Source organism: Helicoverpa armigera, chromosome 13, assembly GCF_030705265.1.
Source record: "Helicoverpa armigera isolate CAAS_96S chromosome 13, ASM3070526v1, whole genome shotgun sequence".
Classification (NCBI taxonomy): domain Eukaryota; kingdom Metazoa; phylum Arthropoda; class Insecta; order Lepidoptera; family Noctuidae; genus Helicoverpa; species Helicoverpa armigera.
In genome coordinates, this window is record NC_087132.1 from 11,767,279 (window position 1) to 11,781,481 (window position 14,203).

General features: G+C 39.3%; 2 protein-coding genes and 1 long non-coding RNA gene across 3 annotated transcripts in view; 1 reads left to right on the plus strand and 2 right to left on the minus strand.

The window, feature by feature from the left end:
* Positions 1 to 5,780, plus strand: part of LOC110381280 (dynein axonemal heavy chain 2) — a 52,299-nt gene extending 46,519 nt beyond the window's left edge. The window contains exons 74-80 of the mRNA XM_064037538.1: positions 629 to 709; positions 1,030 to 1,197; positions 3,246 to 3,348; positions 3,726 to 3,883; positions 4,286 to 4,401; positions 4,906 to 5,039; positions 5,589 to 5,780. Coding sequence (XP_063893608.1) covers positions 629 to 709; positions 1,030 to 1,197; positions 3,246 to 3,348; positions 3,726 to 3,883; positions 4,286 to 4,401; positions 4,906 to 5,039; positions 5,589 to 5,728 — 900 coding nt within the window. The 3' untranslated portion in view covers positions 5,729 to 5,780. The remainder of the gene's footprint in view (positions 1 to 628; positions 710 to 1,029; positions 1,198 to 3,245; positions 3,349 to 3,725; positions 3,884 to 4,285; positions 4,402 to 4,905; positions 5,040 to 5,588) is intronic.
* Positions 5,781 to 5,996: 216 nt separating this feature from the next.
* On the minus strand, positions 5,997 to 7,014 carry LOC135117701 (uncharacterized). Its single transcript, XR_010277072.1, has 2 exons — positions 6,714 to 7,014; positions 5,997 to 6,306 (listed from the first exon to the last, which is right to left on the minus strand). It is a non-coding gene; the product is annotated as an uncharacterized LOC135117701 (long non-coding RNA).
* A 112-nt stretch (positions 7,015 to 7,126) lies between these two features.
* On the minus strand, positions 7,127 to 13,862 carry LOC110381286 (uncharacterized). Its single transcript, XM_064037530.1, has 5 exons — positions 13,709 to 13,862; positions 12,888 to 12,939; positions 9,928 to 10,050; positions 9,685 to 9,756; positions 7,127 to 9,327 (listed from the first exon to the last, which is right to left on the minus strand). Exons 1-5 carry the CDS (start codon positions 13,739 to 13,741, stop codon positions 7,259 to 7,261), a joined length of 2,349 nt encoding a protein of 782 aa, XP_063893600.1. The 5' UTR covers positions 13,742 to 13,862; the 3' UTR covers positions 7,127 to 7,258.
* Between the last annotated feature and the right edge of the window lie 341 nt (positions 13,863 to 14,203).

Genomic DNA, 14,203 nt, shown 5'->3' on the forward strand with positions numbered 1-14,203 from the left:
GACGCCAGAAATTTACAGAAGACAGCCCCCAAAACGCCCACCCTTCACCTCTTCCTATGTGTTTTTGCTGGGAATAAGAAGTGGCGCAACAAACTCCCCAGCAACATATGTCTATCTGTAGGTTAGAACCTTTCAACAATTTATTATAAACTAGCTTTTGCCCGCAACTTCGTTCGCGTGGAATAGTGACTACCAGCAGATTTTTGATTTGACCAATAGATGGCGCTATATGTCCGGAATAATTTTATTTTTATTTTTTTTTTGTAATAAAAACTATCCTATGTCCTTTCTCAAGTTTCAAACTATGTCTGTACCAAATGTATAAATTAGTATGCAATGTCAATAAAATTCAAACATCCCAATTGAAAACCTCCTCTTTTGTAGGAAGTCATATATTTTCCGTTTGATGGGTGTACGTTATCAATTAACTTTGGAAGCCTCTGAGATACTGATTAACTGTTGGTTGTATACAAAAAATAGGTTTTTTTTAAGGCAACGTGCAGTTTTCTCCTCTTATGATACAGATTTTTATTTTATTAGGGCTAAATATCAGATAGATAAATCGAATGAATAGTCTAGAAACATAAAAAAATATTCGATATATTAACACAGTAATGTTACGCCCCAGGATGCTCTGATCATGTGCTCGACGTTGTTCGCACTGGCCAGCACGGGCGGCGGCGGCGCCGGTGGTGGGGAAGACCAAAAGGTACCATATTTCTTATAATTGTAGCTCTCAACTCGATTGTTCTCAACATTTTCAGTATTTAATATAAATGAACCAGTTCTAACACAGTATGCCCAGAAATATCTCAGTCTATTTTTTCATGAAGAATTTATTTGTTTGCTACAACACATAATCTCAAGAATCGCTGCCACTGGACCTATTTAATATATTCTTGTAGTGTTTATTACATTTATTGATTAAAACTTTAGCCTACTTTTTAAAAGCGGGTGAAACCGATGCTGGAAGCTAGTTTTCCATTGTTTTAATTGATACAAAATGTCTGATTAAAAATCTCCCACTAGGTTGACGAGCTAGCTCAAGAGATGCTAAACAAGCTTCCAGCTCGTATCGACATGGAGACAACTGAACGTATGATGGGGCCCGAGATCGTGATGCCTATGTGCGTCTCCCTACTGCAGGAGATTGGCTACTATAACGTGCTCATCAACATGATTACTATGGGACTTAAGGTAATGTGCAGTTAAGAGTGTCGTCATAAACTAAAGTGGTACCTGCTCATAGATTTGCAAAGGACCATGGGACGTTTGTATGATAGTGTACTTAGTATAGTTTGCAACATGGTGGAATAATGTTATGTATATGGGTCTTAAATTACGCACACTTTTTTATCAGTAGAATTTCAAGATTTCAACCAATAGTGGTCTAGTGTTAAACGTATTGCCGTCCTAAAGTCTGCTTCTTTTTTATTTTTGGATAATATTATTCGGATAACATTTTAGTAGGATATACGGTGTTAGTATATAAATACACTCTTTTGCAAAAAAAACGGGCACCTATGCGAAATCTTAGTTTTAAGGACTTTACGTGTATTTCAAAGGGTTTTAATGATTGTAGTATGTTTCTAGCATCAAAAGAGTTAGCCGAGCATGCGTGAGAGTGTATTCTAAATTTGAATTTTGTACAATTGCTAAGAAATTGGTTAAACCTTGTTTCGGACTAATTGCTGGCAGAAAGTTCGTCGGTGTTTTGAAAAGTTTTTGAAGTGATTTTCAGGAAAATGATAATGCAATTTTAATTAATGATTAATGTACTTTTTTGTTAGATCAAAACATTTTTGAAAAAACTATGCGTATTTGATAAAATTTTCACCTGCTCTAAATGGGCTATACTGATGATTGATGGCAATGTTAAGAGTTTCGGTATTTTAGTGTAAAGCGTTCTTCTGTTTAGATATTATACCCACGTGTTTTAAAATATCGCTTTTTCATAATTAAACACTATTTAGAGGAGTATCAGTACTTTGGCCTGCGACAAAACCAATTTAAAGTAAGCAGTGCCAATCGCAACTCGTCTCCTATCGGACTTTAACATTTTAAAAAATCTTGAAATTCGACAAAATACAGAAAATAGCGCATAGACTGTGAGCATGAGGACTTAAGGTCTCGTAATCACTGATTTTCAAACAACCTCGTCTCTTGGGAAACTCCGTAGACCTCCGAAGATCTATGAGTCTGAGCGTTCAAATTGCGTGTTTTCATCCCACTGACATTTTATTAAATAAACTTGCCTGCACCGAGATTTCCTAGCATCTACAGCACTTTCCCTGCTTAAATCATAACAATAATTGGCTATCTGCTCATTTCTTAAGAAACATACGTTTGGTCAATACTTTTGAATTCTTGACTCCCTTTCAGCGAAATCATCGTTTAGTAACCCGATACCTATGGAGTTATAGAGAGCTTCAACGCGGCAATAATTAGACTTTTAAGATAGCTTAAACCCTCCTCATCATTTTTCATGTGGTTAATTTTAACATTTATCACAAAATTTGGTATTTTTTAATGTCAAAGTCCGATAGGAGACGAGTTGCGATCGGCACTGCTTACTTTAAATTGGTTTTGTCGCAGCCCAATGTACTGATACTCCTCTAAATAGTGTTTAATTATGAAAAAGCAATATTTTAAAACACTTGGGTACAATATTTAAACAGTAGAACGCTTGCACTAAAATACCAAAACTCTTAACATTGCCATTCAAGCATCAGTATAGCCCATTTAGAGCAGGTGAAGATTTTATCAAATAAGCATAGTTTTTCAAAAATGTTTTGATCTAACAAAAAAGTACATTAATCATTAATTAAAACTGCATTATCATTTTCCTGAAAATCACTTCAAAAACTTTTCAAAACACCGACGAATTTTCTGCTAGCAATTAGTCCGAAACAAGGTTTAACCAATTTCTTAGCAATTGTACAAAATTCAAATTTAGAATACACTCTCACGCATGCTTGGCTAACCCTTTTGATGCTAGAAACATACTACAATCATTAAAACCCTTTGAAATACACGTAAAGTCCTTAAAACTAAGATTTCGCATAGGTGCCCGTTTTTTTTGCAAATGAGTTTATTAGCAATCATCATCATTTCATCCCCCTTTTTCCAGCTATGTTGGGATTGGCTTCCATATAAAGATTAGAAATATAACCACATTTTGTTTGGTCTATTCTTAAAGATCTACAGCAAAAACCCTTGACGTTATAGTATCGTATTTGATGCAGGAGTTACGTCGCGCTATCGAGGGTCTGGTGGTGATGTCTGAGATGCTGGAGACCATGTACCTGTGCATCTTTGAGGGCAGGACGCCCAGCTTCTGGTTAAGAGGTAAAGAGATATTCAGTAGTAAAGTATTTTAGGTATCAGCAGACCCGAGAAACGAATGTAGACGCGGGGCCTGTAGGCGGTGAGTTTCGGGTAGCTCATCGTCTTTCCGTCACCTAGGAGACACCAGGTCCAAGTCGACATTGCGCGTTGTTCCACGCGCTCCTCAGGGAGAGTCAGCAAACCCCAGTGGCCAGTGGGTCCCGCCATTATCAAAGCCTACTCTTGCTGCGGGTGCGTTCAAAAGAGTTACCGCGGCTTTGGTACACAATAGTCTGTCTGTCTTTAGCCGGGGTTTTTGCGTAGTGATTTTGAAAAAAACAGACATTAATGTTGTTGGTGTTCTTGGGCCTTTGATGTGGGGTATTGTTGTCGTGCAGGTCGTCCGTCGATGAAGCCGCTGGGCGCGTGGTGCCGCGAGCTGTTCCTGCGCGGTGCTCACCTGCAGGGCTGGGCCAACGCCCCCCGAGCCCCCCCCACGCTGTGCTGGCTGCCCGCCTTCGTGGCGCCCACAGGCTTCCTCACCGCCGTCATGCAGGTCAGTGCTGTGCCACCACCCCCTCCCCGCCCCCTCGCTGTGCTGGCCATGCCATCAAACATGCTTGACCATGCAGCTAAGCATGTTTGATTTTGTTTCATCACCCATTTTGGCATAGTTTTAGTTTGGATTTGTGACAATATTATTCACTACATCTATTTTTTAGCCATTTGGTGTGCAATCATCATCATCATCATCATCATCTCAGCCATAGGACGTTCACTGCTGAACATAGGCCTCCTCCTTAGATCTCCACAGATACCTGTTGGAGGCGACCTGCATCCAGCGTCTTCCGGCGACCTTTATAAGGTCGTCTGTCCACCTTGTTGGTGTGCAATAGTGCTTCAATTCTTTTAGAAATGCAACTGAGTGTTGAGTGAACGTTATTCGGTGATGTTATAGACGACAGCTCGCGGTGAGAGCTGGCCCATCGACACGCTGTGCTGGGAGTTCACCGTCATGCCGCTTGAAGAGTCCAGCTTCGTCCGCCCGCCCAGGGACGGAGGCGTTTATATACGGTACTAGTTTACATATTCATTTTATAACTGTTTGGCTACGAAGAATGAAAAGGAATCTAAACTTTGCTCTCACTTACCTTTTCTTCTTTCGAGATGATTTCAAAGTGATAAAAAATTAACTGGCAAGAAAAAAGAAATTGTTTTCTCGGTAAATTTCCTTACTTTTCAACTTTTTAATTTACTTATCTAAAGGCTGGTTTCCTAAAGTATTATGCCCATTTTCACCAACAAATACCTAAATTAAGGGATCCCCTAAGAGCATTTACGGAACACTTAATAAGAATTTCGTTTTCACCAAAGTTTAGGTATCCCTTATCCATAGTTATTTATGTCAAAATTGGGAGAGCCCTTATTCTAAGTGGCACTTAGATTAAGAGATTGTTGGTGAAAATGGGCATTATAGTTCAGTTCTGAAACGGTTTTCCTACGCATCACTTAGTGTGAGAATAGATTTTTCATACTTCCCTCATCATTCTCTCAACAAATGTCATTTGTCTGGCTTAGAGGACAATACCTGGAGGGAGCATCATGGTTCCGCAAGGAGGGACACCTTCAGGAGCCGCTGCCGATGCAGCTGGTGTTCCCCATGTCGCCCATACACTTCAAACCTGTCAGGGCCACTGGCAAACGTCTGCGCAGTAAGTACCTACTTCCCTAGCGGAGCCCACCAAGGCCAAGGCCTGCCGGGGCTGTGGGATTCTTCGTAAGAGCTACCGCGGCCCTGTTACATAAAAGGCAAAAGAAGGAACCTGATGGGTTTTAGTCAGTAAGATTCTGACACTCCCTCACGTTTCTAACCCATAGCGGGAATAGTCATTTGAAAAAAAAAGTGTATCTTATTATGTAATTTGCAATTTTACATTTGATGGACTATCAAACATAAAAAAATCTGGGATAGTACGCAGTGAAAGAAGCAAATGTTTTAGTGAAAGGAGCAGATGTTTTAGTGAAAGGAGCAGATGTTTTTGTGAGTTGAGCAGATGTTTTTGTGAGTTGAGCAGATATTATAATGGGATCCTTATTTTAGTCAATTGCTTATTATATGATTCAGTGAAATTGTAAAATAACCTAGTCAATTGATCACATCTTTTAGACAACTGATAAAAATGAGATGACGACTGAGTATAGTGAATAGATATGGTCTCTTGTCATTTGACCATTTTAAAATAATTGAAATTATTCTGTAGATCGATACGTGTGTCCATGCTATTACTACCCGCTTCGGATGGGCGCGTTCGTGGTGGCAGTGGACTTGCCCGCCGGTAAGGAGACCTCAGACTTCTGGGTCAAGCGGGGCACAGCTATGCTTTGCACCCTAGCCACTTAGTCATACATATGTTGCTATACACTTTATAATATTATATGTATGTGCTTTTCAATATGTTTTGGGTTTTATTCTCCCAATTTTGCCTCTGAAAAGTATCGTGAACCTGTCATTCGAGCCGTTCTTTATATATTTTTTTTGGTTCCACACAATATGTTATCCATTAGCAGTCAAAAACCAGTACTTCGGGTGCTGATCTTCCGTGAAAAGCTTGAGTCATTACAAAGTGGATGAACTCTAAATACCCTAGCTCAGGTTAAGAAAAGCGTGCTTTACAATAACAAAGTTTTTATTTCACATATTCCGGTAGACGAAGCAGAAACGTTGGACATAATCCGACAAGTTTACCACAGTTAATTCAGAATATTACAGTAATTCGACAAATTGCTTTGGAGACTGATATATTAGCGCGAGACGCTTTCAAAGTAAAGGATACGCCCCGTTCATATCATTGGAGTCTATTTCGAGGAAAACTGGCTGGTTGTTCAGGTTGCAGGAGCAGTAGCACTTTCCTTTAGGAGTCCCGTCTTCCACCACCAGCAACTTCATGTCCAGGTCACCTCCAACTGCTTGCTGTAGCACTGTGGAGTACAAATATGTCTGAATATTTTGAAAATTATTTCGCGAAAGTACTTAATTGTAACATATTAGTTTTCCTAGTATTTGTCCTTTAAAATTAAATGAAAAATAACCACGGTGATAAAAAAAACACACTTAAACATAATACATACAATTTTGATACTGCCTTATTTGGTAGCCAAGTCTTTTTTTTTTGTGCTGCAAAAATTTACGAATGCGCGTCGCCGAGTTGGAGGGTTAAATATAAATATAAGGTGAGGTTTGCGCAAAACTCGGTGTCGTTCCTCAACTTATTTCCGATCAGAATACTTCTGATACTGCGCAATGTTCCGTGACAAAAAGTTTGGCCACATAGTTTTTAATCTAAATTTGAAATAAGTTCACCTCTTTTGTGATAATGTTCACCTACCTTATGTTAACATTGAAGATACCGTCAAGCATCACATGATTAAAACTGCCATACACAGCTTGGATACTTGACAAATTCTCGAAACATATTCGTATCGTATTTAATACGAAAATGATCTTGCGGCGTGCATATAAGCTGCTGAAGATTCGAAGCTGCCGAAGTTGATGACAGGAATCTTGATTTGGTTGAAAAACTTTGACACCTCTTTCTTATTAATACATCGACATCTTATGAAGCGTCGTTACATCAATAAAACTCGTGTATTAGTTAAGTTTTCAAAATTGTAAGGTGCATTATAGCGTTACCTCAGCTCTTGTTGGCCTTAGTAGTAAGTTCTTTACATTTTCCCCCAGTGACATTAAGCAATTAAATTGGTGTAGCAATTTGCTTTTTTAAAGTAGACTTTTGACCATTTCATAAAGGTAATGTTTTCACTTTGCTTGACATACTTGACATTGTGGATAATATTTTATTTAACTGTGGTGTCTTGTCTAGATAAGTAGCTGTTATAGTTCGTAGTCAAGATTTTTATAAATTTTTCCGTTTCAAGCGGTGTCCGAAGATGCATTCTCCTGATCGGTTGAAGCGGTTTTAGATGAATCCTGCTCATCCTCCTCATCGCTTGTGGTATTACCTTTACCCCATCCTGTTATTGCTTCCAACGTGCCTCCAACAGCATCTACGGTGCTGTCAATAGCATCCACGGCGCCTCCTATAACCTTCTTCACGCTATCTTTGAGTGAACGCTTCTTTCGGCTATTTGTTGAAGCGGTGTCCGAAGATGCATTATCAGAGCTTGAAGCGGTGTCTGAAGATGCATTATCAGAGCTTGAAGCGGTGTCCGAAGATGAATTCTCCTCATCGCTTGTGGTAGTGTCATCACTCTCAGCGGTGCCTTTACCCTTTCCTGTTATTGTTTCTCCAACAGCACCTACCGCACTGCCAATACCACCCAGCGTGTCTCCAACAGCGCCTACCGTGCTGCCAACAGCACCCAGCGTATCTCCAACTGCATCCACGGTGCCTCCTACAACCTTCTTCACGTCATCTTTGACGTGTTGAGCAGTTCCTGATACAATATCTTTTATCGGTAATAATAACCAACGCTTCTTTCGGCTATTTGTTGATGCTGTGTCCGAAGATGCATTATCAGAGCTTGAAGCGGTGTCTGAAGATGCATTATCCGAGCTTGAAGCGGTGTCTGAAGATGCATTATCCGAGCTTGAAGCGGTGTCCGAAGATGCATTATCCGAGCTTGAAGCGGTGTCTGAAGATGCATTATCAGAGCTTGAAGCGGTGTCTGAAGATGCATTATCCGAGCTTGAAGCGGTGTCCGAAGATGCATTATCTGAGCTTGAAGCGGTGTCTGAAGATGCATTATCTGAGCTTGAAGCGGTGTCTAAAGATGCATTATCTGAGCTTGAAGCGGTGTCTGAAGATGCATTATCAGAGCTTGAAGCGGTGTCCGAAGATGCATTCTCCTCATCGCTTGCGGTAGTGTCATCACTCTCAGCGGTGCCTTTACCCTTTCCTGTTATTGCTTCTCCAACAGCATTTACATTGCTGCCAATAGCACCCAGCGTGTCTCCAACAGCACCTACCGTGCTGCCAACAGCACCCAGCGTATCTCCAACAGCATCCACGGTGCCTCCTACAACCTTCTTCACGTCATCTTTGACGTGTTGAGCAGTTCCTGATACAATATCTTTTATCGGTAATAATAACCAACGCTTCTTTCGGCTATTTGTTGATGCTGTGTCCGAAGATGCATTATCTGAGCTTGAAGCGGTGTCTGAAGATGCATTATCAGAGCTTGAAGCGGTGTCCGAAGATGCATTCTCCTCATCGCTTGCGGTAGTGTCATCACTCTCAGCGGTGCCTTTACCCTTTCCTGTTATTGTTTCTCCAACAGCACCTACCGCACTGCCAATACCACCCAGCGTGTCTCCAACAGCGCCTACCGTGCTGCCAACAGCACCCAGCGTATCTCCAACTGCATCCACGGTGCCTCCTACAACCTTCTTCACGTCATCTTTGACGTGTTGAGCAGTTCCTGATACAATATCTTTTATCGGTAATAATAACCAACGCTTCTTTCGGCTATTTGTTGATGCTGTGTCCGAAGATGCATTATCAGAGCTTGAAGCGGTGTCTGAAGATGCATTATCTGAGCTTGAAGCGGTGTCTGAAGATGCATTATCCGAGCTTGAAGCGGTGTCCGAAGATGCATTATCCGAGCTTGAAGCGGTGTCCGAAGATGCATTATCTGAGCTTGAAGCGGTGTCTAAAGATGCATTATCTGAGCTTGAAGCGGTGTCTGAAGATGCATTATCAGAGCTTGAAGCGGTGTCCGAAGATGCATTCTCCTCATCGCTTGCGGTAGTGTCATCACTCTCAGCGGTGCCTTTACCCTTTCCTGTTATTGCTTCTCCAACAGCATTTACATTGCTGCCAATAGCACCCAGCGTGTCTCCAACAGCACCTACCGTGCTGCCAACAGCACCCAGCGTATCTCCAACTGCATCCACGGTGCCTCCTACAACCTTCTTCACGTCATCTTTGACGTGTTGAGCAGTTCCTGATACAATATCTTTTATCGGTAATAATAACCAACGCTTCTTTCGGCTATTTGTTGATGCTGTGTCCGAAGATGCATTATCTGAGCTTGAAGCGGTGTCTGAAGATGCATTATCAGAGCTTGAAGCGGTGTCCGAAGATGCATTCTCCTCATCGCTTGCGGTAGTGTCATCACTCTCAGCGGTGCCTTTACCCTTTCCTGTTATTGCTTCTCCAACAGCATTTACATTGCTGCCAATAGCACCCAGCGTGTCTCCAACAGCGCCTACCGTGCTGCCAACAGCACCCAGCGTATCTCCAACTGCATCCACGGTGCCTCCTACAACCTTCTTCACATCATCTTTGACGTGTTGAACAGTTCCTGATAGAATATTTTTTATCGGTAATAACGATTGCTTCTTTCGGCTATTTGTTGAAGCTGTGTCAGAAGATGAATTTTCATCGGTTGTGTCGTCCTCTGTCACGCCTGAATTGAAGTCAAGTAAAATAAATTATATAGACAACACTGAAAGTTGATTGAAAAAAAGCTCCTAAGCTGTTGAAAACGTGTTTAAGGTTTTATTGATAAGAAATAATAAATTGTAAGCAATAAGAATAAGTAAGTTGTAAGCGATTAAGTTTGAAGTATTTTTTTTACCTGAGTCACCAGCAGGTTTTTGAAGAGTTTCAACAGTTTTATCCAAAACATTTTCAACGGTGTCTCCTACAGTTTTCGCCCACTTTGAGATTAGGGAACGCCTGTTTCTGTACTGTACTACATCTATAACCCAAATGATAAAATTAACATTAGTACCTATAACACACCAATATAAATTTTCTTCTGTTCACTTCTCTGAAATTGGAGCCAAGACCAACGTGGTTTTTAAAACCGTTTTAACAATTTGCCAACAGTTTTCGTCTTATCTTACAATCAATAAATATATCGTGACAAATAAACATTATAAGTAGATTATTAAATGTTTCCGCTAAAACGCACCACCTTCGCTGGTCTGTAGCAACCCTTATTTTCAAATACTTTTACTAGACATATCTACCTAATTATATTATTTCTGTTACAGTCGTATTTGTTGTTTGGTAATATTTCTACGAGACCCAAAATAATCGACTCTCTTAAGTCACATTAATAATGCGAGATATTTGTAACATTGGGAAGGTTTTACAGCAAATTGCTGGTTTTACTTCTCACCCCAAATGTCATCTTCCAGGGACGATAGCACCGCGAGCAAATAATATCAATCGCTTTGCTTATGTGCAAGCCATTATTTAAATACATAATTTAGCATTAAGTATTTTTCGTCATTGTCAGGTGAAGTGAGGCTAGCACAGTTTGGTCCTTCGAGCTGGATTTTGATCCATTCTTGTTTGATGTCCTCAGGAATTGGATCATCTTTTGCTTTTCTGCTTTTGAAATAAGATTTTTGTTTTTATTGTGCTAACCATCATAGTGGATCAAGTACTTAGGTTAGCTTAGATGTCTTTCTTCTTTACAGTAGCTCTATCTTCACACTCGTTTTGATTTTGTTGAACAAAGTGAGGTCATCTTCATGCAGCGATCTTTATCCACGCGACTTTATTTTATTATTCAGTTGCCAATGATAAATCAGCAACAAGCAATGTTAGATGGTCGCATCCTCGGGTAACTTGAGACGATATTCATAGCATTGTATACAGCTTTAGAGCAATAAGTTCAGGTGATATCATTATCTTTATATCTGGTAGTCCTGATGGCCTCAAGGAAGTGTAGATACTGCAACATTCCTGGCAGACTGCATCATAAACATCAGCGCGGCAAATCATGTCCGACAGCATTTGCAAAAGACTGAAACGAGTAACTGAGAAAGAATTGCCTGACTGATTGATCCCAGGCAGGGAAAATAAACCACACTTGAAACCGCTAGGTCTAGAAACCGGTTTTTTACAAGAGTTCCTGAGGAAGACGCTCATACAAAAATATCAAAGGTGAAGCACGAAACAGCTTCTCTCGTTATATGTATGAGTGTTACAAACACTCCCAAACTGAAAATTATTCGTTGATGTGGCAACTCTGCTGATGCTGAAGTAGAACAATTTCACGCATAAAGGCGTATTGGATTTGCAGATGAATTCGCCGTAGGTCTAGCTCCTGAAGTAAGCGACTGGATAGGCAGCCTGTCTACTTGGAGGGAGATAATCGGGGAAGACATTCACAGAAGTACCTACATTTTATAATCCCTGGTGTAGGTGCGCTTGAGCAGAATTCTTTCACGGTAATCTTTTATGAAATAAATCTTGAAACTTTCCTCTTCTTCTTCCTGCCCTGTTCCTAATTCAAACCCGAATTTTCGGTATATCGCAATATATTTTCTGGACATACTGCAAATGAGTTTGGCTCCTCTGACGTTGCCTGACGTCAACCCTCTTTGGGTTCTTTGGGTTTTAATTCAATTCTTGGTGATTTTCCCATCACGTTGAGGATTGACCCACGGGTGCTGGATATGCACTGGGTCCAAAGTTCCCTTAGTCGTCTCTTACGAAACCCACGGGATGATATGGATCAGGCCTATTCAAAACTGGAAACTACACAGCAACAATTGAATCTTGAAACCAGGCTTTTCCAAAGTTAATTTGTGTTCTTAAAATATTTTGTACACTCTGGCTGGCGGCGTCACTTATCAAGATTAAGAATATTTTACAGAAGAGAATTCGATTTTGACCAAGATGATGAAATCCCACAAATACTCCAATCTGCCTAAGTCAAATGTTCTCTAAGTCCTTATAAGTCACACAGTGACTCCACTAGAAATCAGAATATACTTATAATGGACCAACCAACCCGCAAGCGTGGTGATTAATGCTTAATAGGCTTCTGTGTAAGATGAGACCTGTGCTCAGCTGAGGGACGCTAAAATTGTTGGCCGTGTTCATTAAGGAGATATGCATGCCAATTACGCTATGCAACTTTTGGACCAACGATACCCCAGCGAGGAGTGGGTTCTGATACAGAACAGTTTCTATATTTAACCTACCATCCAAAAAAGAGAAGGGCTCAATACAGCGTTCTTTCGATTACTCCAAATTTTTAAATTACTCTTGCTTTATCAGGAGAAACTGGACTGAAACGAATAAAGAAAGCTTCTTCATATTGTTACCGACGATATCGTTAAAGTTTGGAGGACCTAACAAATGTTTTTAAGGTGTCCCATATTTCTTAATCTGTTAAAACATCTTGGCTTACTGTAAGGTAAGTTAAAGATTACTGATTACTTACACTGATCCACAGATACTATTAAATCCCTTACTGCTAATTTCTATAAACGATCTGCGATTAGCGATTGGACATCATTTAGATGACGAAATCAATTTGTGTAATGGACTGATAGATCTGATAGATCGGTTAGGTAAAGAAAACCATGATTTTAAGCGTATAATTCTTCAATTATAGTTCTTCAATTTCAATATAAAATTAAATACATTTTGTAATACAGAATTTTCTCAAGTTAATTAGCAAAATGTTAAAAAAATTCAAAATGTGTCAAAAAAGTTTTTTTTTTAATTTAATTTTAAAATGTTAGTTACACTCTCATTTTAATGCAGATAAATATTGTTTTAAATTCATACCTTGGTCTGCGTCGGTGCTACTCACTACATCTCGCGCATACGCTACTGCAGCCTAAGAAAACAATACAATTTTTTAATTAAATTACAGCCTCCAGTAAAAGGTAAACATATTTATTCATAGGAGAACCGACTACTGTAACATTCAAATAACAATAGTATAAGTAACAAGAAGCTATTCGAAGGTTCTCACGTGTAAAAAAAAACGGAGGAAGCCATAAAAATTTTAGGATCATTAACAGCACATACGAAAATACCAAAAAATCTAAGAAATTAACTTAGGTTATGGCACTACGCACTTTTAAAGGGACATAAATTGGTGATGACGATCACGATTTGCGCAGCCAATTCGACAAACGAAATTACAACTGTTTAAACATACGTAAGCAATAAGTAGGCTATTTCATATGAAAACTGCCAAATTAGGGGCTATTAACGAGTTTACTAATTTTGTTAGATTTTTTAATAAAAAGTAAAATACTAAAACTATGCTTAGCATTAAAAATAAGCTTTAAAATTTAAAAGGATTATGGTTATCTGTGTTATTTACCTTTTATCTTTCGAACTTTTCCTACATGATTAGTTAGGTTTACTGTTTTATATACTAAAAAACTAAAGACTACAGATTTACGAGTGCCTAGGAAACTGCATTTGCACACTTATTTCATAATGCATATAGGTACTTAGGCATAAGTGATATCACAAATGATATAGAGGGATAGAGATGGTAATTTCAAAAGCAACTAAAAGATGTCAGGTTAGATTTTCTTTAGTGAAAAAGTGAAAGTTGTAACTATGAAAACAATAATAAAAAATGTACTTACAATAACAACAACCAACAGTAGAACAGTCTTCATTATTGAAGATATATTATCTTAAGCTGTTGTAAAGTCCCGCAGCTCGGTGATCAAGCAAATTGTACCTCTGCCCGGCATGTGGGGCCTTTTATACGAACACCATATTAGTTTTCGACTACCATACCAACTGAACAAATAATAAGGAAAAAAATAATTAATACTTTTAGTTATTTACTCAGTGCAAGTTATACTTCCTGAAGGATTGGTACTTACAGATGGTTTCAGTGTTTGCAATACCTACCTAGTGCGCGAAAATGCATATATGCACTTCTGTTTCGAGAAAAAAAATGTTATTATTTTAGTTAGGTACGCTTCTATGAGATTGTTCAAGGAATTTTCTTTATTTCATATCATAATTTTAACCTTTTTATATAAAAAAATACATATACAAATATTCCAAGGACATTATTGTTAGTTATTAAGTGCTAGTCTTGTATTGGTCATCATCTAGTCCACTGCAAA

Bases quoted from the DNA above. Each gene is read 5' to 3' on its own strand.
- LOC110381286 (XM_064037530.1), bottom strand. From the start codon at position 13,741: ATGAAGACTGTTCTACTGTTGGTTGTTGTTATT. The intron at 12,940-13,708 runs GTAAGTACATTT...TTGTTTTCTTAG, and splicing joins TACTGTTGGTTGTTGTTATT to GCTGCAGTAGCGTATGCGCG. The intron at 10,051-12,887 runs GTATGAATTTAA...TTTGGGTTATAG, and splicing joins TAGCACCGACGCAGACCAAG to ATGTAGTACAGTACAGAAAC.